General features: G+C 48.9%; 1 protein-coding gene across 6 annotated transcripts; it reads right to left on the bottom strand.

Annotated features, from left to right (window-relative positions):
- Nucleotides 1-16029: 16029 nt before the first annotated feature.
- Nucleotides 16030-25943, bottom strand: LOC146341940 (zinc finger and SCAN domain-containing protein 25-like). Of its 6 annotated transcripts, XM_084805274.1 has the most exons (5): nucleotides 25305-25444; nucleotides 21496-22571; nucleotides 19779-19980; nucleotides 18721-18855; nucleotides 16030-17129 (listed from the first exon to the last, which is right to left on the bottom strand). In XM_084805274.1, the coding sequence occupies exons 2-5, from the start codon at nucleotides 22348-22350 to the stop codon at nucleotides 16495-16497; spliced, it is 1827 nt and encodes a 608-aa protein (XP_084661400.1). In that variant the 5' UTR covers nucleotides 22351-22571; nucleotides 25305-25444; the 3' UTR covers nucleotides 16030-16494. The 6 variants fall into 6 exon arrangements, with proteins under 6 accessions (XP_084661400.1, XP_084661404.1, XP_084661405.1 ...); XM_084805278.1 differs by lacking the exons at nucleotides 18721-18855; nucleotides 25305-25444 and adding an exon at nucleotides 25614-25943; XM_084805279.1 differs by lacking the exon at nucleotides 18721-18855 and having other exon boundaries at nucleotides 16030-17126; nucleotides 25305-25433.
- Between the last annotated feature and the right edge of the window lie 621 nt (nucleotides 25944-26564).

Below are 26564 nucleotides of genomic sequence, written 5' to 3'. Positions count from 1 at the left end.
CAAGTGGAAAGTGAATATCTTTGTTGGGATAAATGGCATGGCATCTGCCACTACATTCATAGGTAGCTGGGAAGACAATTCAAAATTTATCTGGTTTTCACAAACCAGCATGAAGGTAATGTAGACCCCTCCTGTTGGTGGGACCCCAACAAAAATGGGGCGGAGGGAAGTGGATATTTTGTCTATCATTTCTTTAAAAATAGCCCATTTTAAAGGTGGTGGAGGGTTGTCTAGTGTTTGTCAAGTAATTAACCAGTAGCCCTTACCATCAATATGATTGCATTTCAATAAATGGCCGAATCTCTCTGTACAGGTGATATTTTGAAAAAATAGTTAATAAAAGAACCATTTGTTTATCATGGACAGCAGAACAACATAAAAACTGCCTTGTTGGATTACATCCAGCATACTGTTTCAAGCAGTGGTCAACCAGATACCTCTCGGCAGTTTACAAGCAGGGCCTGAAGGTAATAAGCCTCCCCTGCTGTGTTTTGCCCCCCCTGCTTCTAGTTGCCAGAGGTGAACCCCCTCTGAACATGGAAGCTGCATTGATCTTTTCATGTCTAAAAGCAGTTGGTCCACCTATCGTCCACAAACTAGTCCAGTGCATTTTGAAAGCCTTCATGGGTCTGATTTACATGTGCAGCAGGATGAGGTGACAGAATCCTGAGATGGCAGAATGGACTGCACCACTTTGGACTGCAGGGGTGAAGCAGGGTCATGATTTTGAATGCTCTCTTACATTAAGCACACCCTGCAAAAAGATAATCAGTGCAGCAGGCCAGAACCTGTGTCACTATTGTGCTAGTTTTGTTTTGTGTGTGTATAGTTTTTTGGGTTTTTTTTTTTTATTTACAGGGAATGTTTACATGGGGCAGTGCCAGCCCAAGACATTTTGATGCCTGAGGCAAAGAACAAGATGGCATCCCCTCCCATACCATATACAAAAGTGGATTGGACTGGTAGTTGGATCTTTCTTTAACACTAGCAACGGAACAGCATCCCACACCACAACTGAAGGCAGCTGGCTAGCTTAGGGCTGTGTGGCTGCCAGCTTGCGTGCCACCTCCCAGCATCTACCACCTAAAGTGACCACCTCACTCTGCCTAATGGGAGGGCCAGCCCTGCATAGGGTAGCATGAAAAAGCAGTATCCCACACTCGATAATCTGAAGTAGCGCAGTCCATTTTACCAGCTCGGCATTCTACCACTGCCTTACTTTCCTCATTCTGCTGCATGGGCAGACCCACCCTGAGTTAGTCTGCATCTTGTGGCAGTGAATTCCATAAATTAATCCTACACAGTGTGTGAAGAAGTGCTTCCCTTTCATTCGTTCTAAGCTTTCTGTCAGGCAATGGCATTTGGTAGCCCTGAGTTCTAATATTACAACAAACCATTTATTGTTCAGATAAGCATTGGACTTTCTGCCGAGAGACACTAGCTAGTCAGGGGAGTTGTAAAAGTATCATCGGCAGCAATAGATGCAAGAGTAACAGGATAGTAACGGGATTTTTGATTTACAAAATGACAATCTACAATAAACTAATTGCACTGAAGCTTTCAGGGTTGATGAAAATGATAAAACTAATGTTGAAAAACGTTTCAAGGGGGATAATTGCATGAGAAAAATGTGTAATTTGTTTATCCAAAATTCTGAAGGCAAGAGGTACATTTTGTATAATGGCCTAATGGTTAGTTTATCAAATGGCCAGTGTTGGGGTTCAAGGCTTCCTGGAAGCTTTACCCTGTGATCTGGAAATCCTGCTCGGAGGTGAAGATCAGCTGGGATTATTCAGCAATGATAATATACTCTGGACATGCTCAGAGACACTGTTACTTCACTGACAACAGGGTAATTCTGGGATTGAACCCTGGTTTATATTAAGCCCTAAGAGTTGTGGCTGGACACATGGGTTAGCTGAGTTCACTCTTGGTTTGGTATTTTACTTCTATAGGATAATGTTTCTAATACAAAATGGCTTCTCTAATACTGCACATGACAGAAGCCGAACTGTCAGTACATTAAATGGTTTAAATCTCATGTCTCGCAGTTCTTGACACGTTTCTGGAAAAAAACAGTTTATGGAGTCAGGTATTAAGGAGGATGCAGACAAACTGGAAAGGGTTCAGAGGAGGGCAACAAAGATGATCAGGGGACTGGAAACAAAGCCCTATGAGAAGAGACTGAAAGAACTGGGCATGTTTAGCCTTGAGAAGAGAAGACTGGGGGGAGATAGGATAGCGCTGTTCAAGTACTTGAAAGGCTGTCACAAAGAGGAAGGCCAGGATCTCTTCTCAATCATCCTAGAGTGCAGGACATGGAATAATGGGCTCAAGTTACAGGAAGCCAGATTCCAGGTGAACATCAGGAAAAACTTCCTGACTGTTAGAGCAATACGACAATGGAACCAATTCCCTAGGGAGGTGGTGGGCTCTCCCACACTGGAGGCATTCAAGATGAGGCTGGACAGCCATCTTTCAGGGATGCTTTGACTTAGATTCCTGCACTGAGCAGGGGGTTGGTCTTGATGGTCTTATAGGCACCTTCCAACCCTACTATGATTCTATGATTGTAAAAAATACAAACATACCATTCTCACTCATTGGAGAGGGCAGTATCTTTTAAGCAGGTAACTTCCATCCACTCTCATGCTTCTAGATTAAGGATGGGTGGCTTGAGTCCCACCAGAATTCTGTTTGGAGAGGGGTCATAGTTTAGTGGTAGAGTGAATACTTTGCACACAGGAAGTCCCAGGTTCAATCCCTGGCATCTCCATGGGTGCTTCCAGACACAAGGGTCCTAGCATTAAGCATTCTGTCTCTTCATCCTCAGTGGATTTTTTCCCACGGTAAGAAAAGAAACTGTGGGAAAACAGTAGTATTACGAGTGGACGATGACCCCCTACCCCATGAAATTCTGTGAATGAGACAGGGCAATGGTGTGATAAAAGCCTTATTTGTAAGCAGCCTGTGCAGGACTGGGAAAGACTCAGAAACCCTGCAGAGCTCCTGTCAGGCAGGGTAGACAATACTGAGTTAGATGGATCAGTGCCTGACTCAGTATGAGGCAGCTTCCTATGTTTGTATGAAAACTGTTTTTGGGCCTAGTCCCTCTGTGGGAGGCAATCTCCCACAGTTCTGGCCCTGCTTGCTTTGAAGCAATGGGGTTTTGTTCAAGTGCCTCCCTAGTTTAGAGCACATTTGCTACAAGGCCAATCTTCCCCCGCCCCCTAGATTAGCTACACAGAGTGGGAAGCTGCCCCGCAGGTCACAACAAGAGTCATGGGGGCTTGAGCAGCAGGAGGTGTGTGCCAAGCTAGTCCCAAAGAAAAGAAGCACAGCAGGCCCCCGTTCGGCTGCTAAGAGGGGACGATCCCTCCGGCCTAAGTCCATTGGCTGGGGAATATCAGACCCTCCTGGAGTCCCAATGCAGGGCTCCCCAAATGGCCATGCCCCCTTTCACCCAATCTGTCATTTCCTACCCAGAAGAGGATTCATCTGAGGAAGAAGAGGAGGGGGAGAGCCAGCACAATGGGCCCCAGCCAGAGCTAAGCAAAGAAAAGGAGGCCATGGCTGACGGTCCTCCCCTGGAAACATTACAGGAGCAACCTGGCCCCTCTTGAGCAGTTCTTGCATTTCCCCAAATGCTGGAAGCAGAACCTGAGTTGCTCCATTCCTCTGAACTGCGTAGGAGCCACAGCATGGGGCCTCCCTTAAAAGGAACATGCTGACCTCATTAGCCAGCTGTGCTGATTAATGACCAGCTGTAAATTCAGCAGACATTAACTCTCTGCTGCAAATAACAGTAACCTTAACATTTCAAGATACCAGATCCAACAGGCTCCTAGACGGTCAGCTACCCATCTGGGCAATGCTTCTGGACCACCACCACCCCGACAGGCCTTGACACCTGATGCAATGGATGCTATGAACTGACGTTTGGACTGCTTTCGCCTTGCCTGTGGCTCCAAAACCTCCTTGGAACTCCCGTGTATGACTTTGGACTGAACTGGTTGTTCTCTCACTGCTGCTCCTGGGCCTATCTGCACCTTGTGTTGAAACAGGCCACAATCTCTAATCGGTGGCTTCCCGACTACTGGCACTAAGAGCTTGAAGCTAAACTATGCTGGTATTCTGGCCATGCCCTTTTGCCTTCGGCCCTATCCACCACTGGAATGTGGCCCCCAAGAGGTTCTCCAAAATTGAATTGGGCCCTCAGGCTGAAAGAGGTTCAATAACCCTTCTCTAAGGACATCGCCTTGTATTCAGCTGACAGCAAGACCAAGAGCCAGGGGATCTTTGGCAGTGCAAACGCCTTGCCAAGCAGGGCAGCCATCTTAGGCGTGTGCACTGAGGCAGCCTTCCACACCCCGGTGCCCTTATCATCCCCAGTCAGCACGGCCAGTGGCCTGACATTATGGCAGTCGTGGTCTAACTCATCTAGAGGGCATCAGGTTGGTGAAGGGTTCCCTGAAGTATGAAACACAAGTAGCGGCCCATAAGCATCCTCCGAGGGAGTCACTCCCATTCCCCATGCCTCCCTAAATTGGGAGCCGCTTCTTCCCATGTTCTGTACTTGGATAAGTAAGACGGTTGGTGTTTAGTTTTAATTCTGATTTCATTGATCTGGGAGGCATATTTGACAAGCATTGCAATGAGGGAGAATCCTTGCCCCCCCCCCCCCAGCCCATGTCTCTAGGGTGGGCAGTTGTGAAGTGCCAAATTGACATGCAACGCCAAAAAAGAGGGCACTGTTTTGCATAAAATTTGCATATGCTGATATATATATATATATATATATATATATGTATATATGCAAATTTGGAAATTATTATTATTTAAATAGAAATACAGTACATATAGAGAGCCAATGTGATGTAGTGGTTAGAGTGTTGGGCTAGGTCTGGCAAGACCTGGGTTCTAGTCCCCACTGTGCCACGAAGCTCACTGGGTGACTGGGTCAGTCACAGACTTTCAGCCTAGCCTACCTCACAGGGTTGTTGTGAGGATAAATGGAGAGGAGGATCATATACACTGCCTTGGCTTCCTTAGAGGAAAGGCAGGATATAAATGTAACAAATAAATAAATCTCAGTACAGACTGTGACCACGTGACCCGCGTGCCTTGCTCAGTCTGCTGTCCAGGTGCTGTTGATGAGCAACCGCAGGGCCCAGCTCTTCCTTCTGATGGTTCTTGATCCTTATCTTTAACTTGGACCGGACAGTCCTTCAAAGTGAGGACTGTCCTCTGTAAAAGAAAACACACAGCTACCCTAGGCCCTTGCATCTCTGACAGAAAGGGGGACATGTTTCTAAAGTGCAAAACAGTGCGTGGCTCCCCAGATCCACATGATATGACCACGTGAGATTCCCAGTGGAGGCTGGTGGCTCCAGTGTCAGTGGGGCAATGAATCCACTCCAGGTTTCAGTCAGAATTCTGAAGGCGCTATTCAAGGTGATTGGAAACTCCTTTATAGTTCTGACTGAAACCCAGAGTGGATTCACCACCCTAGTGACATTGGAGCCACCAGCCTCCACTGGAGATTCCCTGGGACAAACGGAATCTCCCATCCTCTCTTGAGGGAACCATCTCAGCCTGAGGCCTCAAGCTGATCCAGATATCCTAAATCCTCTTAAGGCTGAGGTGTCCTCCCGTCATTCTCATCCCATTGTGAGGAAGGGGCACCCCCAACACTGGCCTATTCATAAGATCAGCTATTCTTGGCTCAGCGCTTTTCAGCCCTGTTGTCCCAAGGCTATCAACATCTTGGGGCTGGCAAGGGATATTGATGGCTTGAGACACGCCACAGAAATTCCCAAACATCAAAATGATCCACCCAGGTTGGACTCTGCTGCTCAGCATCCCACTCAAGGATACCCTTCTTTATTGAGAGAGAAAAGACTTAAATGTTTATAAGCGCTTTCTTCTCCATGAATGGAAGCTACACCAACCCATGTTTTTTAGATTGTCCTGTAGTCAACTATAAGATAGAATAACTCAACTCCTGGTGTTTTTATTACAGGATATTTGAAATCCTGAGAATGACCTTCTTTCTATCCTGTGTCTTTATAATTTTGAGGGGACTGTTGAACAGCAAATTTCTAGGGGTTTGTTTTTGTGGTTATTAACACTCATTGGAACTGAATTTGCATGGTTGTGCTTACAGGAGTGAGTGGAAAGCGTAACCCACTCAGCAATCCCTTCCCATCTACTAATGTAAAAGAACTATCAATCATGGTAAATCCAGCGTTCCTTTCTTTAAGACCATTCTTCCCACTTTGAAATGTGTCATTTGGGAGCTAAATCAAGTAAATATTCATCCATCTGTCCTAGCTGCTGAGGTTTTGAAAGACATACCTATAGGGAGTGTATCATTGAGTCTAAAAAAACAGAGAGCACCAAAAATGTGAGATATTTAATTTTCTTCAAAATTAATCCATACAAATGAAAATGTGTATGGTCTGAATTTGCTTTTTTAAAAGGAACTGTCTGACTGGGCCAGTCCCAAGATTCAAATTCTAGCCAAATAGGTACTAGAGAGGAACAAGAGCCACCTCAGCCCAAATCGAAGATTGTGACTGAACGTGGTGCTGGCTGACTTTTTTTTCTTCTTTGGTGTGAGGGGCTTTGTGGAAACAAACCTCTCCTTCACAGTTGCAGAGACTTCACTAGTGCCCATCAGCCTCCTGGTGGTCGGAATTAAAGGAAAGCCCCCAAGGAAGCTATAAAGAGTGTTATTATGGCACCAGGTTGCCAACAAAAAAGACCTGGTACCTGGGGAGGTCCCCTTCATGGATCACTGCCTTGTTGTGGCGAAGGGGCTTGCGTAACTCAGTGAAGCCATAAGCTATGCCGTGCAGGGCCACCCAAGACGGACAGGTCATGGCGGAGAGTTCTGACAAAATGTGGTCCACTGGAGAAGGAAATGCCAACCCACTCCAGTATTCTTGCCAAGAAAACCCCATGGAACTTATCACAGGGCTAAAACATATGACGCCGGAAGATGAGCCCCTCAGGTCGGAAGGTGTCCAATATACTACTGGGGAAGAGCAGAGGGAATTTCCAAGTAGCGCCAGAAAGAGTGAAGCAGCTGGGCCAAAGCCGAAAGGACACTCAGCTGTGGATGTGTCTGGTGGTGAAAAGAAAATCCGATGCTGTAAAGAACAATATTGTTTAGAAACCTGGAATGTCAGATCAATGAATCAAGGTAAGCTGGAGGTGGTCAAACATGAGATGGCAAGATTGAACATCGACATCTTGGGAATCAGCAAACTAAAATGGACAGGCATGGGCGAATTTAATTCAGGTGACCATCATATCTACTACTGTGGGCAAGAATCCCTTAGAAGAAATGGAGTAGCACTCATAGTCAATAAAAGGGTGGGAAAAGCAGTACTGGGGTACAAACTTAAAAATGATAGAATGATCTCAGTACGAATCCAAGGCAAACCATTCAACATCACAGTAATCCACATCTATGCCCCAACCACTGAGGCCGAAGAAGCTGAGGTTGATGGGTTCTATGAAGACCTACAACACCTTCTAGACCTAACACCAAAAAAAGATGTCCTCTTCATCATAGGGGATTGGAATGCTGAAGTAGGAAGTCAAGAAATCACCGGGATAACAGGCAAGCATGGTCTTGGTGTACAAAATGAAGCAGGACAAAGGCTAATAGAGTTTTGCCAAGAGAACATGCTGATCATAGCAAACACTCTTTTCCAACAGCACAAGAGGCAACTCTACACATGGACATCATCAAAAGGTCAATATAGAAATCAGATTGATTATGTCCTTTGCAGCCAAAGATGGAGAAGCTCTATACAGTCAGTCAAAACAAGACCTGGAGCTGACTGTGGCTCAGATTATGAGCTTCTTGTTGCAAAATTTCGGCTTAAATTGAAGAACATAGGGAAAACCACTAAACCATTCAGGTATGACCTAAATCATATCCCTTATGAATATACAGTGGAGGTGAGGAATAGATTTAAGGGATTAGAACTGAAAGACAGAGTGCCTGAGGAACTATGGACGGAGGTCCGTAACATTGTACAGGAGGCAGCAACGAAATCCATCCCAAAGAAAAAGAAATGCAAGAAAGCCAAGTGGCTGTCTGATGAGGCTTTACAAGTAGCTGAGGAAAGAAGGGAAGCGAAAAGCAAGGGAAAAAGGGGAAGATACAGCCAACTGAATGCATAGTTCCAGAGAATAGCAAGGAGAGACAAGAAGGCCTTCTTAAATGAACAATGCAAAGAAATCGAGGAAAATAATAGAATGGGAAAGACTAGAGATCTCTTCAAGAAAATTGGAGATCTCAAGGGAACCTTTTGTGCAATGACGGGCATGAAAAAGGACAAAGAAGGCAGGGACCTAACAGAAGCAGATGAGATTAAGAAGAGGTGGAAAGAATACACAGAAGAACTATACAGGAAAGGTCTTAATGTCCCTGATAGCCATGATAGTGCGGTCACTGAACTTGAGCCGGACATCCTCGAGAGTGAAGTCAAGTGGGCCTTAGGAAGCATTACTAACAACAAAGCTAGCGGAGATGACAGTATTCCAGCTGAGCTATTTAAAATCCTAAAAGATGATGCTGTTAAAGTGCTGCATTCAATATGCCAACACATTTGGAACACTCAACAGTGGCCGCAAGACTGGAAAAGGTCAGTTTACATTCCAATTCCAAAGAAGGGCAATGCCAAAGAGTGTTCAAACTACCACACAATTGCGCTCATTTCACATGCCAGCAAGGTGATGCTCAAAATCCTACAAGCTAGGCTTCAGCAGTATGCAAACCGAGAACTACTGAAGTACAAGCTAGGTTTCGAAGAGGCAGAGGAACTAGAGATCAAATCGCCAACATTCGCTGCATCATGGAGAAAGCAAGAGAATTCCAGAAAAACGTCTATTTCTGCTTCATTGACTATGCTAAAGCCTTTGATTGTGTGCATCACCACAAACTGTGGCAAATCCTTAAAGTGATGGGAGTACCAGACCACCTTACCTGTCTCCTGAGAAACTGTACGAGGGTCAAGAAGCAACAGTAAGAACCGCACATGGAACAACTGAGTGGTTCAAAATTGGGAAAGGAGTACTACAAGGCTGCACATTGTCACCCTGCTTATTTAACTTATATGCAGAGTACATCATAAGAAACGCCGGGTTGGATGAATCACAGGTCGGAATTAAGATTGCTGGGAGAATTATCAACAACCTCCGATATGCAGACGATACCACCCTAATGGCAGAAAGCGAAGAGGATCTAAAGAGCCTCTTGTTGAGGGTGAAAGAGGAGAGTGCAAAAGCTGGTTTGAAACTCAACATTAAAAAAACTAAAATCATGGCATCTGGCCCCATCACTTCCTGGCATATAGAAGGGGAAGAAATGGAAGCAGTGACAGATGTTACTTTCTTGGGTTCCAAGATCACCGCAGACGGTGACTGTAGCCATGAAATTAAAAGACACTTGCTCCTTGGGAGGAAAGCTATGGCAAACCTAGACAGCATAGTAAGAAGCAGAGACACCACCTTGCCGAAAAAGGTCCATCTAATCAAAGCAATGGTTTTCCCAGTAGTAACGTATGGCTGTGAGAGCTGGACTATAAGGAAGGCTGAGTGCCGAAGAATTGATGCTTTTGAACTGTGGTGCTGGAGAAGACTCTTACGAGTCCCCTGGACTGCAAGGAGGTCAAATCAGTCCATCCTAAAGGAAATCAACCCTGAGTGCTCATTGGAAGGACAGATACTGAAGCTGAAATATTTTGGCCACCTAATGCGAAAACTCTCTGGAAAAGACCCTGATGCTGGGAAAGACTGAAGGCAAAAGGAGAAGGGGACGGCAGAGGATGAGATAGCTAGATAGCATCACCGATGCAATGAATATGAACTTGAGCACACTCCGGGAGAGAGCGCAGGACAGGAAGGCCTGGCGTGCTATGGTCCATGGGGTCACGAAGGGTCGGACACGACTGAACGACTGAACAACAACACCTGGGGAGGACTAGGGGGTAGAGTGCGGGGAATGTATGAGGGCTGGTGGGTTTTGGGGGAAGCACAGCCAGTATTTGAATTAGCATGGGCCTGGCCCTCTCAGCTAATTTTTAGAAGTCTGCGGGGAAGGGGAAACATGATTTGGCTGAAATCAGGGGCAGCCAGAGTGAGGGGCTTGTGGATTTCATTAAGGGTCACCCTACATTTTCTCCCATAATTTGAGCACTTGAGCAGAACCTATAGCAAAAACTTTCTTGCTTATTCCTGTGGCCAATGATGGCAAGATATGGTGGGTTGGACCTATGTTCTTTAAGCTAGATGGCCCAATTCAATTTTGGAGAATCTCTCAGGGGCCACATTCCGGTGGTGGGCAGGGCCAATATGCCAAAAATACCAGCAAGTTTTAGCTTAAAAGTTCTTACTTCCACAAACTAAGCCTTAGGAGAAGCATTCCAGCCTTTTAGAACAGGGGTGTGGGTGCAGAGCACATTTCAGATTGAGGGCCAAATTCAATTTCAGAGAAATTTTCAGGCGCCACAGGGGCAATGCCAAAAAATACCAGCATATTTTAATCGTAAAGCTCTAACTGCCAGTCACTAAGCCTTTGAGGCATGTTGACCCTTGAGAATGGGGAAAATACTGTGCAAAAGCCAGGAAAACGCCAAATGATCAGTGGATCTGAGGAGCCCTGAAGGGCCAGATTGGGACCCCAAGAGGGCCAGATCTGTCTGCTAGGCTTGAGGTTCTGTACCAGTTTTGGAATGTGGGGGGAAATGCATGGGGAAGCCAGGAAACCACCAAGTGATCAGTAGTCGGGGAAAAGGGGATATGGCCAAGGGAAAGGATGTGGCCAGTTGGGAAACTCAGGCAGGCTGGATTTGGCCTGAAGGCCTGAGGTTCTCTACCTCTGCTTTAGGTTCTAGAGAGGGGTTAAGGAAATATATGTAAATGGGAGTTAAGAGTAACCCCCAGTTTCCACTGACAAATTGCTACATGGCTGTGCTTATCAACTGGAAGAGATTAAGGGGGGGGGGTTGTTCTGGTGAAATCCCCACCCCATGCCTCCCAAGCTAGTGAAACATCTCAGTGCTTTCTGAGCTGTTCCAAACTCAATGTGAGGCCTGCGAAATGCTTCCCCCTTTCTCCCAGCACAGGAAAGGGCAACAGTGAGCACCTTGTGATGAACCTCTTGGAGGTTCAATGGGAAAAGGATGGGTGCACACACATGGTCGGAGCCGGAGGACAGGGAGTTGTGTTTGGCCTTGGAGAGCCTCCAAAACTCAGTGTGATGTCACATTTAAGACCCCCTCCCCGCTCCCAATTGGGAGGGAGCAAAGTTATTGGTGAGCACAAAATATGGGTTGGTTGTTAGGGTCAGGCCAAACCTGTGTAGCTCTGGTCTCCGCCCGCCCTGCCTCCCTCAGCTCAACAGAACCTACGGAAAGGTGACTATGAAGGAAGCATAGGCCTGTGTCCAGCACAGAGACATGCAGTCTCCCTCGCAGCAGAGTGCAAAGCGGTGCTCAGGGGCTGAACTCCATAACCCAGCTTCCTTAACTTGTACCTGTGAGGACTACAGCTTCCAGCAGGCACACTGAGCAGAAAACAATACTCCAATGGTTCTGACAATCGGCTGTAAATTATGGCATTTACACAAAAACTCCTGGCGACTGGCATAGAAGTCAAAGTGGTGTCTGGCCATTCCCTCCCACACCCCCAGTCGGTTGCAACCCGTATTCCAGAGGAGCCAAAGTGCCAGAGGGAAATTACCTCAGTTGGCATTGACACCCTTTCCAGGGAAGGAACCCCACCTCCTCTCTATTAACAAACTGCCAGGTGCTAGAGACTGAGGTAATAATTACATTATTCCTCTGTGTATAAAATTGGAAATATATGTCTGGTGCTTGGAGGGAGACCCAAGGACTGTGACAGCTTTCCGGAAAAGTCATTTGTGACTGCTGGACTTTGCTACAGTAATGCTTTGTCACGATTATAACATTGACCCCAAAACATCAAGGGCCAACATGGCAGATACTAGATGAGGGGATCCTAAACCCTCCCTCTGAGCCATTGCGCCAACACTGGCAACATTTAGACCAACAAAACATTGCTCCTTCCCCCATTTTTCTACAACCTGGCCAGTCTCGGACTTGGGTGAGACCACTACTCAGTGATAAAATGTTCTAGCATGTTCTCTATCAGGAGTGGGCAACTGGTGGCCCTCCATGTTTGGCCTACAATTCCCATCAGCCCTAGCTAGCATTCCCAATGGTGAGGGATGATAGGAGTTGTAGGCCAAAACATTTGGAGGACTATACAATTGCTCCCCTTTATGGATCACTGCCTTGTTATGGTGAAGGGGCTTGCATAACTCAGTGAAGCTATAAGCTATGCCATGCAGGGTCACCGAAGATGAAACAGGTCATGGCGGAGAGTTCTGACAAAATGTGGTCCACTGGAGAAGGAAATGCCAACCCACTCCAGTATTCTTGCCAAGAAAACCCCATGGAACGTATCACAAGGCTAAAAGATGATGCCGGAAGATGAGCCCCTCAGGTCAGAAGGTGTCCAATATACTACTGGGGAAGAGCATAGGGAATTTCCAAGTAGCGCCAACTGAATACAGATTTCTAGAGAATAGCAAGGAGAGACAAGAAGGCCTTCTTAAATGAACAATGCAAAGAAATCGAGGAAATCAATAGAATGGGAAAGACTAGAGATCTCTTCAAGAAAATCGGAGATATCAAGGGAACGTTTTGTGCAAAGACAGGCATGAAAAAGGACAAAGAAGGCAGGGACCTAACAGAAGCAGATGAAATTACGAAGAGGTGGAAAGAATACACAGAAGAACTATACAGGAAAGATCTTAATGTCCCTGATAGCCATGATAGTGCGGTCACTGAACTTGAGCCGGACATCCTCGAGAGTGAAGTCAAGTGGGCCTTAGGAAGCATTACTAACAACAAAGCTAGCAGAGATGACAGTCTTCCAGCTGAGCTATTTAAAATCCTAAAAGATGATGCGGTTAAAGTGCTGCACTCAATATGCCAACACATTTGGAACACTCAACAGTGGCCAGAAGACTGGAAAAGGTCAGTTTACATTCCAATTCCAAAGAAGGGCAATGCCAAAGAGTGTTCAAACTACCGTACAATTGTGCTCATTTCACATGCCAGCAAGGTTATGTTCAAAATCCTACAAGCTAGGCTTCAGCAATATGCGAACCGAGAACTACTGGAAATACAAACTGGGTTTCGAAGAGGCAGAGGAACTAGAGATCAAATCACCAACAAATTGCTGGATCATGAAGAAAGCAAGAGAATTCCAGAAAAATGTCTATTTCTGCTTCCTTGACTATGCTAAAGCCTTTGATTGTGTGCATCACCACAAACTGTGGCAAATCCTTAAAGAGATGGGAGTACCAGACCACCTTACCTGTCTCCTGGGAAACCTGTACGAGTGTCAAGAAGCAACAGTAAGAACCGCACATGGAACAACCAATTGGTTCAAAATTGGGAAAGGAGTATGACAAGGCTGTATATTTTCACCCTGCTTATTTAACTTATATGCAGAGTACATCATGAGAAACGCCAGGTTGGATGAATCACAGGTTGGAATTAAGATTGCCAGGAGAATTATCAACGACCTCGGATATGCAGACGATACCACCCTCAGAAAGCAAAGAGGATCTAAAGAGCCTCTTGTTGAGGGTGAAAGTGGAAAGTACAAAAGCTGGTTTGAAACTCAACATTAAAAAAACAAAGATCATGGCATCCGGCCCCATCACTTCCTGGCATATAGAAGGGGAAGAAATGGAAGCAGTGACAGATTTTATTTTCTTGGGTTCCAAGATCACCGCAGATGGTGACTGTAGCCATGAAATTAAAAGACGCTTGCTCCTTGGGAGAAAAGCTATGGCACATCTAGATAGCATAGTAAGAAGCAGAGACATCACCTTGCCAACAAAGATTCGTATAATCAAAGCTATGGTTTTCCCAGTAGTAATGTATGGCTGTGAGAGCTGGACTATAAGGAAGGCCGAGCGCTGAAGAATTGATGCTTTTGAACTGCGGTGCTGGAGAAGACTCTTACGAGTCTCCTGGACTGCATGGAGGTCAAATCAGTCCATCCTAAAGGAAATCAACCCTGACTGCTCATTGGAAGGACAAATACTGAAGCTGAAGCTCAAATATTTTGGCCACCTAATGCGAAGAGAAAATCCCTGGAAAAGACCCTGATGCTGGGAAAGACTGAAGGTAAAAGGAGAAGGGGATGGCAGAGGATGAGATGGCTAGATAGCATCACGGATGCAATGAATATGAACTTGAGCACACTCTGGGAGAGAGCGGAGGACAGGAAGGCCTGGGGTGCTATGGTCCATGGGGTCACGAAGAGTCGGACATGACTTAACGACTGAACAACAACAATTGCTCACTCCTGCTTAACAGCCCTGACAAAAATGGTCAGTCTTAGCAGTTCTATGAGGCTGCCGCTCTATGGTAAAAACCAGCTCCGCCCCTCAGTGCCATTAAGATAGAATGGCAGCTTGGCAGGGCTGTGTGTGGCTGTGTATTGAAAGAATTACATCATAATTTGGCACCAAGCTAATATCAAGTTTGCATCAAGAGAAAATTTACCCTGGGCCTGTATGGATTGCGCATATCAAACATATTTGCATATATGGGGGGTTGCATAAATTATTCAGCTGCGCTTGTACTTGGAAAGGGTTAAAGGGCTGTCCATGGTATCATGCATACCTCCTGACCACTAGGAAGGTTGCCTAGGCAGCCGCACCCAGTTTGCCAACAACACTTCATACTTCGTGGCCTTAAGGCCTAGCTGCAGGCATGCTATTTTCCCTCAATAAATGAAAGCGAAGGATACTGAATTCTGTGCCCCAGACAAAATTCCTTGCTTACAGATTCACCTAGAGCAGCCTTACTAATCTGGTGCCTTCTAGATCTGTTGGATGACAACTCCCATAATTCCCAGCCAGCATGGCCAATGGAGGGAATCGCGTTGTTGAAGGCTGACGCAGAGAACTCACAGCCCCTTCTAAGCCAAAGGTCAAGTGTGCTCCACAGAAGGGGTGGGCTAACCATAGATCTCCAGATGTTTGGGACATCACCTTGTCCTGAGTCTGGCACTGCAGGCTCCCCAAACCTAGCGCTCGCCTGCCACCTACAACAGGCATTAGGATGACCCTGATGGACTAGTAGCCTGAATGGGCATTGTGGTTTTGCTTGTAGCGTGGGTTTTTTGCAGGGCTCAGGAGGTGGCAAGAGCTCCTCAAATATTTTTACACAGCGATTTTTGGGAGTTTCCCCCTTTTCCCTCTAAAATGCTTGGACCCTTCATAAGCACAAATCCCTGATAGGCACTGAATTTCCAACACAGCCGTGCTGAAAAAGGGCTGAAGGGCCAGCAGCGCTGGATTCAGCCCACTGGCTCATTCCCACCAGCAAAGGGCTCTTTAATCCCTTCTTCCCCACCAAGAGGTTTTGGCGGCTCTCTCCCCCTATGCACCTCAGCTGCCAGTGTCTTGGCTGGTGCAGGGGAACTGAAGTGCATCAGGAAACAACTCGGAGAAGTCCTCTACTGCATGTAAGAAGAGTCCTTTGCTGGTGTCTTGGATCCCGTGAGAGAACAAGGATGAGGTGTGCAAACAGCAGGAGGAATTGTCCCTGGGATGGGTGGCGGTGCGAGTGACCAGATGGAAAGCCTGTGGGGCTGGATCAGCCCCCTTGGATGCTGGTTGCCAATAATTAGCATGGATGTGTGTAATGTGAGTTCCTGTTGTCTGATCATCACTTGGACCCAAACATCTGGATTCCCGATGCTGCTGCCCTCTGTCCCCTATCCCATGTTGTGTATTCCCGTATCAGTGCAACCCTATGTTGACAACTCTCCTGTTTATCGAAGTTGTAGTTCTCCACCTCCCACCAAAAGCACCAAAGCAGCTTCCCCAAAGGGGATCTCCCATCATTCTGAAGACCACCACCCCCCCCCGCTTCCCCACCAATACAGACTGGTCATCTTCACTAAAAAATACATTGCTTTTGTTTCACTACAAAGATATGGTCTCAGGGTGGGGAATACAGGCTGTGTTATGTAACAATAAACCTGTCTAGATGACTAGTAGATCTAGCTCCTTTTCTATTAAAAAGAGAGAGAGAGAGAGAGAGACTTCCAACTGGTGCCACCACAATGTTAGTGTTGTTCAAGAAGTCAGCTCAAGCGAGGCCTGGCATCTTCTTAGTACTCCGTCTGGTTGTGCTGTGGATCTCCAGGAGAGAGACCTGGAATTGTCCATCCTGTTTCGCACGTCAATGGGATTCATTTGAACTAAACCATCCTCTGCAGATGTTGAGCTGAAAGGACATCAGTAATCTGGCCCATTACAGCACCACTGAGCTCGGTGGCAAGTTCACGTCCACTCTTTGGCCCTCTGCAAACTCTCGGTGCTGGGAAACATAGATTTCCTTCCATCTGGGAAGATCTCGGCTAAGTCGTGTGGGTTCTGCGATGTCGAACCAGGTGCGAGTTCTGGCCAAATTTCTTCCCGCATTCAGGGCACTTATACGGTCTCTCTCCTGTGTGGGTGATCTGGTGCCGGATGAGATCGGAACTCCAGCGGAACTTCTTTCCACACTGGCTGCACCCGTACGGGCGATCCCTTGCGTGGGACACCCGATGCCGGGTCAGCTCAGAGCTCTGGTAAAAGCTCCGGCTGCACTGAGCACACCGGAAGGGTCTCTCCGAGGCGTGGGTCCTCTGATGCCGAGTCAGCTGGGAGGTATGGCCGAAACGCTTGCCGCACTGGGGGCACTGGTGGGGTTTTTCCCCCGTATGGATCCTGTGGTGGGTGAGCAGGTGTGAGTTACGGCTAAACGTTTTCCCACATTCTGAGCACCGGTGCAGGGGCTTCCCTGCGGGGTGAGGGACTTGGATGGGACTGGGGCGTGGGGCTGGGTTCTCTCCTGTGTCGCCGCATCTCTCCTCGCATGGCTGACTTGCTTGCTCCCCACGATTCTCAGCCAAACCGTTCTCCTGGGAATTCCTAGACGCAATTCCCACTTCCATAGGACCTCCCTGCAGGCTGTTCTCCTCTCGTGTCCCATTGGACATCAGGGTGCCTGCTTAGGAAAGAGATGCACTTTGTAGCGTTTATCAGTACAATCTCTGCTGCCTATGTAACCCAGGCTTGATGCTGTCAATCAGGGCGCCTGCTTAGGAGAGAGATGCACTTTGTAGCGTTTATCAGTACAATCTCTGCTGCCTATGTAACCCAGCCTTGAAGCTGTCAATGCCGAGGCAAACACATGCACTACAATTGTCCCTCTGCCAGGGATGGGACCTATTTTCTGGCCCCTATCCTTGGCAAATTTGGACTCGATTTTGTCTCTGTTTTTGCATTTCAGGGATGCCAAGCCAAAATGCTGCAAGTTGCTAGGACTGCCCTTCTTCAGGGTTCTGCTCTGTCCTTTGGGCTTCTAGAAATCAGATCTTAGGGCCAAGCTAAACATGTTCAAGTGATTACCAATTGCGTGCTTTTAAAAAGTAAACGGCTAGTGTGTATGTCTGTGATTCGGGGGGGGGGGGGGGCTGATCTGGATCGCCACCAACCCCCTCCCCCGGCTTTTTGCATTGGAGAAAAAGCTCCCATTTGCTCTAATGCATACAGGAGACACAGGAAGACAATGGTGGGGGCAAAGGGTTAAAGCCCCCCAATGCCAGCCTTCCCATCTAGATCACACACCCCTCTCAAAAAAGCCATTTCTGCAATTGCAAATGCTTTACAGCTGGCTGTACGTGTTTGTAACCTGCTTTGGGTCTGTGTTAAGAGAAGGGCAAATAAGAAATATAATAAACAGTGCTGGTGCCTGTAGTCTTCAGTCTCTTCAGGACCCACTTTTAACTCCAACCTGCAACAATGGGAGCCACTTTTAATCTTTTCTTTCACCACACAAGTCCATCTTTTTCCTTCTCTTTCCCTCTCTCTGCCCAGTTTGCTCTTTTGCTGCATTTGGACATCATGATAACCCATGGTGGCTTAATAGGCTACTCACAGTAGCTTATTTTTTAAATAGTCCACGATGCCCTACCACAGGACCAGGCTAATAAGCTACTGTGAGTAGCTTATTCACTTATTGTGAGTAATCTGACTTGCACGCACACACACCGCCCCCTGTCCTGCTGCAGTCCTCCCACCCAAACAATGGCGCTGTTTCACCTCTAAAGCACTGGAAGTTTGCAGGATCCGGACAAAACTTCATACACAGCCTGTCCTAGTTGGGAGGCACCCAACGCACCCTCAAAACCTTGCACAATTACCCCAGGGGAGTGAAAATCCCAAGTGCAGCAAAACGGGGGAGATGCCTATAACACCAAGTGGGTTTGCAGGATCGGGACCAAACCTCATAGCCCACCTCCCCTACTCAGGAGGCACCCGATGTGCCCTGACATTGACAGCAGCAAAAATCCAGGGTGGCTATAAAACCTTGAAGGCTTGCAGGATCAGGACCAAGCCTCATAGAGTTGTAGCGCTCCTTTGCTAAAGCACAATTCTTCCCATGGCTACTGGCAAAGAGGCTTTAATGTCTTCCCAGTACTGCAACTGCTAGAAGCCTCTTTGCCAGTTTTGAGTTGGGACCCATCAGTTGAAGTCTGAATTGTTTCCATTTCAGCTGGTCATCAGAAGAACCACTATGTAATTTTAAGAACTAGTACCCGAGTTTGCTTGTTTTCTTTTTCCAGCCTCATTCCTTTCTCTTTTTGTGCGGTGTCTTTTAGATTGTACACCTGCAAGCAGTGATAGTCTTGTTTTGATTGATCTTAAGGAAGCCGCACTGAGAACTTTTTTGGCTAAAGAGGGGGATTAAAACACTTTAAATAAATAAGCAAATAAATAAAGACAGGATGAGCTATATCCCCTCCTCTAGCTTCACCAGATGGTAATCCCTGATGAAGGTGGGATGAGGGAGATTTGGAGGGACTGGGGGGGAGGGAGGTTGAATGTCTTTTGAGTGTGGGAACTTTATTTGACTTATGATTAGATGAGATGGTCCAAGGGTAGGTTTTATTTTTTTCACACTTTGAAAGCCAAGGAGGCAGCCATCTTTCCCCTGCAGAAATGTTCCTAGGAAGGAGGCTACTACTTGGTTCGCACATCACCGTGGCAATTCCTGGGTTGTTTAACCCAGGAATTGCCAGGGATGAGTGGTGCACATGAGCCATTTCTGATTTCAATTAACAACCCAGGAACGCCCCGCTCCTGGGTTGTTTTGTGATGTTCAGGGGTTAAGCCATGATGTGACCTTTTAAAAACTGTAGGAAGAAAAGGGGGGGAATCGTGAATCATCTCATCTAATTGCAGGTACAATACAGTATCCTCCCTCGCATGTGAACATTTGTGCCCCCCCCAATCTTCAGAAAGGGATTCCCTCCCCCCCCACACACACACACCTACCTCCCCATGAATTTAGCCTGGCTCTAAAAGAAGACCAGTGTTATGGACAAATGGCTCACAAAACATGCCCAAGGAAATGATCACTAATTTCTCCCACAATTCCCTGGGGCAGGAAACCATCCCCAGAACCTCCTACTGCCCTACAGCCTCACTAAATTTATTATTTATTTGAAGTAAGTTTATGCAGCTCTTCGAGCAGCTTATATATAATCCGTAAAACAAGGTAGTCTCTGCCCACAAGGAAAACGGAATGGGGAGGGAGGAGGAAAAAAATAAGTATTTTTACTGAAATCAAATCAGCAGCAATTCTACTTCTTACCTGTTTCCTGAAGGCCTCGAGGCTCCTGTTTGGGGATGCAAGGCATCTTGAGAGCAGGGCCTGGGGCAGGCTGGTTGAGTGTCCCTTCTGCTGAGGATACGCACTCGGGATGGGGCAGGAGAGGGGCAGAAGGCTCCCATGGCGCTCCGGGCAAAAACATCTGTTGTGGGCTTACCTGCTCAACTTTGACCCGCACGGTAACCTGGCAGTGAGGGACAATAGGGTGTTACCAGGAAGACAGAAGTCTCCAACAAGCACACTGCTTCCCTTGAAAGCCCTGTGACCAAAGGAGGACAGCCCACTAGTTGGGCTGAAGAGACATCCCACGCCTCCCTAAACGCTTTTTGCAGTGCCCGTTCATAATGCCCCATCATACGAACGCACGAAGATTGGACCAGAGGTCCTTCTTGTCCAGCAACGTCCTTCCCACACTGGCCAACTGGTGCCTCCACAAGCAGACTAAGCAGCCAAGAGCTTCCCCAGCATCTAATATTCAGCAGCACACTGCCTGTGAAGATGGAGCGAGGCAGTGTGGTGTAGTGGTTAGAGTGATGGACTGGGATTCAGGAGATCCGGGTTCTAGTCCCCACTCAGCCATGATGCTCACTGGGTGACTTTGGCCCAGTCACAGACTCTCAGCCCGACCTACCTCACAGGGTGGATGTGAAGACAAAATGGAGAAGAGCAGAATTACATACATTGCCTTGGGCTCCATGGAAGGTACGATATAAATGTAATTAATCAATTTGAATTAAAATAGCCATCATAGCTAACAGCTATTGACAGAACTATCCTCCATGGATTTCTCTGAACCCCTTTTAAAGCCACCTCAGAAGATGGCCATCGCCACCTCTTGTGGCAGTGAGTTCCATGAGTGAATTATGTTATTAGGTGAAGAGGTATTTCCTGGAACTCTCCTGAATCTATCAAAGATTAGTGGCTCAGTGGTAGAGCACCTGCTTGGCATGCAGATGGTCCCAGGTTCAATCCCCAGCAACTCCAGGTAGGGCTGGAAAAACTCCTGCCTGAAACCCTGGAGAGCCGCTGCCAGCCAGTGTCAACAATACTGGGCTAGAAGAACAAAGGGAAGGCACCTTCCTATGTAACTGGTTGATCTAGCCCTACTAGATGGACCAATAGTCTGACTTGGCATAAGCCAGCTTCCTATATCCAGTTTCAATGAATGGGCCTTCCACGCCATGGATAGTTTTACAAGGCTTTGTTGTATTTTCTCTCCCTCAACCCACACCTGACAAGGTAATCTTATATATCAGCTTTCCCCAAACTGGTGCCCTCTAGATGTTTTGGATTTCAACTCCCATCAGCCCCAGCCAGCATGGCCAACGGTCAGGCATACTGGGAGTTACAGTCTAAAACATCTGGAGGGCACCAAGTTGGGGAAGGCAGCAAACAAATTTATCTGCACATTCTTCTGCACAGTCCCTGTTCTCAACTTCACCCTTCCCTTTTATCCTCTTGTCTTATAGAGGGTAAGCGCCTCGGGGCAGGGACTTCACTATTTTTATATCTGTGAAGCACTGTGTACATGCTGAAGTGGATTTCTATAGAAAGGCTCTGATGGAGACTCTTCGAAAACATCTGGGAGCGTCTGCTGGGAAAGGATGCTATGGAGTCCATGTTTGGAGTCTCCCATCCCCGTGTCATCGCCCCTCTACCCTCGATGCATTAGGATTGCCAGGATGAAAGACACCCTCACCTGTTGCTCCCACATCCCTGCCTCTCGCCGTCCCATGTGGTAGCCTTCCACCAAGGCCACCGCCTGGGCACATGTCTCTGGGCCTCGCTCCCACACCCAGCTCTGGACATCCTGGGGCAAGATGGTCAGGAACTGCTCCAGGATTAGCAGCTCCAGGATTTGCTCCTTGGTGCGGCTCTCTGGCTTCAGCCAGCGTCGGCACAGTTCCCGGAGCCTCCGGCACGCCTCCCGCGGGCCTTCCGAGTCCTGGTAACGGAACTGCCGGAAACGCTGGCGCTGCATTTCCACGCTGGCACCAGCCTCCCCCCGCAAGCTGGAAGATTTGGACTTCCGGTGGTCACTCCGGCTGCCCCGGGCATCCAGGCCATTATGGGGGGGCTGGGCTTTCCCGCTGAGGGCCGGCATGAGGCGGGTCATCCACTCCCCTCGCGGCCACTGGCAGGTTTCTGCCGCTCGCTCAAAAGAAGATAAATAGGCCTCGATGTCATCCACAGGTGCAAGTTCAGGGAGCTGGAGGTTGCCCCAGGCAGGGGGCGGGGGTGGGACGGGCACAGGGGTGGGCACGACATCTGCAGGCGTCCGCAGGGTCTGTACCATCTCCTGGCACTGAACCTCCCACAGCTGTGGAATCGGGTCACTCCTCACCTGGGGAGGGGTAGCCCACCTCAGAAGGTCGCTGATCGTGCCTGCCTGAACGACAAGGGGGGCTTTCCCTGCTGCATCCCATTCCCACCCTGCTTCGGGGCACGGCGGTCCAGGCTCCTCCATCTTCACCCTTGGCGCCATCGTTTCTTCCAAAGGGTACAAAAAATGGAGGCCCAATGCCGGCGGAGGCACTTCTTGTGTAGCGGCCATTTTGTTCCCCCCTCCAAGGAAGGAAATTCTTGACTCTCCAACTGGCCTGTCGCCAAAAGGCAGTATCACCTATGGAGGCTCGGATCAATCGAAGAGGCCCTCGACGCAGCACAGTGTCAGTGAGCCCGATGGGGTGTGAAACGGCCCAACAGGGCAAGGTGGGTGGCCCAGAAATGTCTCCTACAACCAATGAAGCGATGACTGAGCAAGAGGACTCCCCTCTGATGCAGAAAGGAAAAAAAAACACCATTGAGAATTATGCTTATAAGAAATGGATCCATCCCAAAGCATTACCTCTGGTTAACGGCTATCTACACTCTTTCAGCTGCTGGGTTCACACCTGGCTAGTGGTAGCAAGGCTGGTGTGAAGGGTAGGCATGGTTGGGCACTTGCCAAGGGCCCACACCCCAACAGAGGCCCACTGTCAAGAGCCCCCTGGAGTTGCTCCTCCTCTTCACCATTGCAACCTGATTGTTCACCCATCTCTTGCTCTGGCCCAGACAATGATGGTGGATGAGAAAGTGTATGTGGAGTAATAGCTGCCAGTGACAATGGCAGTGAGAAGGTAGACTCGCTGATGGTTGGAGCTCATTGAGGGTGCTTTGCCCAAAGGCTCTCAGAAGCCTGGGGCCGGCACTGAGCGGTTGTTTGGTGTCAAATTATCATCTGAGGATCTAGTGATAGTTTATGACTGCTTCACCAGGAATGCTCAACAGACAGCATGTCTATATAGAGTGGAATGTAAATACATCCACTGGACCGAAGGGAACTTAAGAAGCGATCCCGCTGAATCTAAGACAGGAGTGGACAACATGCAGCCTGCAGGCCACAAGCAGGCCCCCTGGCCTTTTTTGTACCCGTCACTGCCAAATTTTCTGCCAAAAAGTGATGTTTCCTTTAACAATTAAGGCAAGCAAGCTGTGGTTTGCCACCAAAATTTCAGTGGTGTGACAGCAAAAAAAGGGAAAAATCAGTCCTTTTTTGCAGCTGTGCTGCTGCCGAATTTCAGTAGCAAATTTGACAGTGCAGCAGGGGGCAGCGCCCAGTGGGTTCCAGGGGAGGAAATTGGCCCCTGAAGTTGCCCACGCCTGCTGTAAGAGTTCAGAAGCAGGGCGTAGAGTAACAGCTTTCTGTAGTTATTGTTAAGAATCCAGTATTCATCTAAACTAGCAGCCATCACCACCACCTCTTTTGCCAGCAAATTATATAAGTTCATCATGCACTGTGCAAAGAAGTGCTGCCTTTGGTCAATCCTGCACTGAACACATCATAGCATGATCCCCAGTTCTAGATGGGGCCTCTTGAAGGCACCCCATTCAGTGTGCCCTGTCCCTGTGAGCTGACTGGCACCTGTGTATAGCTGGCAGGGATTCTTCAACAGGAATGCGGTGCCACGGCATCTGAGAATCACATCCCAGAATCCCTTGCAAGGCTGCAAAGGATGTTGAGGCAGTGGTGGCGGTGAGGAAGCAGTGGGATGGTGGGCATTTCCAGGCCACATACCTGCAGGATGAGACACTGCTTTATGGCTGCCCCAAGAAATTGGCTATCCATGATTTTTCTTTCTATATTCTCTTTTAAAGGCATCTAAGTGTAGCGGCCTAAACCACCTGCATCTGAAAAATAAAATACACTAAAAAATACTTAGGTCATCCCCCAGCTGTGGGATGCTAGGAGTTGTAGTCCAACATATCTGGAGGGCACTAGGTCAGGGAAGGTTGATCCACTGCCAATCTGTGTCATTAGTTATTGCTGTGAGCTACAGTAATGGGAGAAGGGGGGCAGGGGGAGACACACACACACACACTTATCTCTATCCACTGATGGTGAAGTGACACAATCCACAGGCAGGGAGCAGTTATGGGTACCCTCATGCACTATATCTGGTACCGATTCAAGCATGTACAGTTTTGCCCTAAAGCACTGAACCTGCCTGAGTGTGTGTGTGTGTGTGTGTGTGTGACAGACATATTGCCAGGGCCATTTCTTGGGTTGTGGATGTCCTACAGGGAAGGCACTTCCGTGTCCGAATGTAACAAGTGTGTAGGGGCCAGGCCATGTTTCCAGTGAAATCCCGCATATTGTTGAGATACACGGCAGCCCTTGGGAGTTGAACGCCGGTGGATCAGCTACCTCAGCACCCACAAGCACAGAATCCTTCTGTTTCATGGAGGACAGAGAGGAATTCCCCCCAACACTCCCCCCAAAATGTAGTAAATGAGCTGCTCTACCAACCAACCAAACCCCACTTCTCTCTCATAACTGACTTCCATCCACCCTCTTTTCTCAGCTGTTTCCCCATTTTACTGCCGCTGTCCAGCATGCAGGAGACTCGCCTTGTACTCTCACAGAGAACCCAGGAGTCCTGGCTCACGCCACACAAACCCAGATCTCTTCCTTTCTAGAGCAGTGCTAATCCTAAACTGCAGATCTATCTCCCCATGTGGGAACCCAGGAGTCCTGATCCTACCCGGCTCCCCACTCCCACCCACCGCCCCACCGCCAGCAAGTCCTGGCTCCAGCCTCCAAGCCCCCCTTCCTAAGAGAACCCAGGAGTTCTGCCTCCAAACCTCCAAGTCCTTCCCCCGCTTCCCTAACGCAACCGTCCCGACTCTTCGCCTCCAAGCTCCCCTTCTTAAGGGAACCCAGGAGTCCGAGCTAACACAAGACCTAACGGATCCCAGCAGCAGGACGTCCTCCAACCTCCTTCTCCTTCCCAAGAGAACCCAGGAGCCCTGGCGCTGACCTCCCAGCCCTAACGGATCCCCCGCAGGACGTCCGGGCTCCAGCCTCCTGCAAGCCACCCCTCCCCCTCCCGTGGAAGAACCCAGGAGTCCTAGCTCCAACTCGCGCGCTCTCCGCTCCCCCTTTGTTCCCTCTCCGCCTGCTGCAACGGGGCGCCCTCCCCGCGCCCGCCCGCCGGTCCTGGCGCGCCCCGGGCCCGGCGGAGCTACCTGGGCCGGGGCGGCAGCATCCAGCGCGGCTTCTCCTTTAGGGCTCCCGCGGCGGCGGCGGCGGCGGCTCCGCCTTGCGTCCCGCGGCGCCCATCGCGCCCTCGGCCAGCTCCCGGCCCTGCCCGTCGCCTCGCCCGCCCGCCCGCCGGCCGCGCCGCGCCGCGCCGCGCCAGCCCTCCTCTCCTCGCCGCGCCGCGCCTTGCCCTGCCCTGGAGGTGGCCGCCAGGTTGGTTCCCGGGCTGCGCCGGAGAGGCTGGGGTTAGTCCCCCCTCCGCAGGGCAGGCACTGGCTGCGATCTCTGTCACTCACCGCCGAAAGGAAGGGGAAGCCGGCTTGGGACAGCCCCTCGCCCCGCGGAGGGGGGTCGGGTGCTCGGGGAGGCCGGGCAGGGCTCGCCTTGCCACGATTGCGCCATGGCGGAGTCGCCGCCGCCCGGTTCCCCGGGGAGGCGCCGGGGCCAGGCGGCGCGCGCCGGGGCCAAGGCGCGTGCGGCGGCGGCGGCCCTCCCGCTTCGGCCCCACTTAATTCCGTTTCTTTTCTTTCTCAGACGGGCGCCGGACTAGGACTCGCCGTCTTTTGTTGCGTCTTGCGCGGCATTGGCCCTGGGGGTGCGCGGAATGCCTTTCCTTCGCGGGGAAGGGCACCAGCTTCTCCAGGGAGGGCTCAAAGGTGGACAAGCGAGAGAGGAAGGCGCATCGGCGATGAGAAGCTGACAAAATAATAACAGCAGCAGCAGCCGCAACGCTCTGTTGGGTAATAGCCGATATTAGTCCTATGTAGAGTCCATTGAAATGAACGGGATTTAAGTTAGTCGGCTAACTGAAGCCCCATTCATTTCAGTGGGTCTACTCTACATAGGACGAACGTTGGGTAGTACCCACTGAAAAATAATAGGAAGTAGTAGATTGTATCCGATGTCAGTTTTAACTTAAATCTGACTCATTTCAATGGGTCTACTCTACATAGGACTGACATTTGATATAACCCATTGATCGCTTCAGCCAAGGAGGAGAGCAGGCAAAACTGCTGCAGGTCAGAACACACAGGTCTGGGCTGGAAGGATCAGTGTTTATAGACACCGTATAAGGCAAGATCTGGTTTTTTAGAAATGGGCACAAGGCCATGTTGCCTCTGAGCATGTTGTGGAGCGGCTTGGGGAGGCTGGCCTGTGCACGCACATACTGGCCCATGTGTACCAAGGTGTGCGGTGGAAAATGGTACCAACAACTGCCTCTTATTTATTTATTATTTTAAAAATGT

Source organism: Heloderma suspectum, chromosome 6 (assembly GCF_057233095.1).
Source record: "Heloderma suspectum isolate Gila_16-S chromosome 6, 16-S_ref, whole genome shotgun sequence".
Classification (NCBI taxonomy): domain Eukaryota; kingdom Metazoa; phylum Chordata; class Lepidosauria; order Squamata; family Helodermatidae; genus Heloderma; species Heloderma suspectum.
This window is presented reverse-complemented; position numbering and strand designations above follow the sequence as displayed.

Coding starts and splice junctions, on each gene's coding strand:
- LOC146341940 (XM_084805274.1), bottom strand. CDS start 22,350: ATGGCCGCTACACAAGAAGTGCCTCCGCCGGCATTGGGCCTCCATTTT. Junction 18,856..19,778: donor TCGAGGCCTTCAGGAAACAG/GTAAGAAGTAGA, acceptor CCCCCTCTTTAG/CCAAAAAAGTTCTCAGTGCG. Junction 17,130..18,720: donor AAGAAAACAAGCAAACTCGG/GTACTAGTTCTT, acceptor CTCTTTCCTAAG/CAGGCACCCTGATGTCCAAT.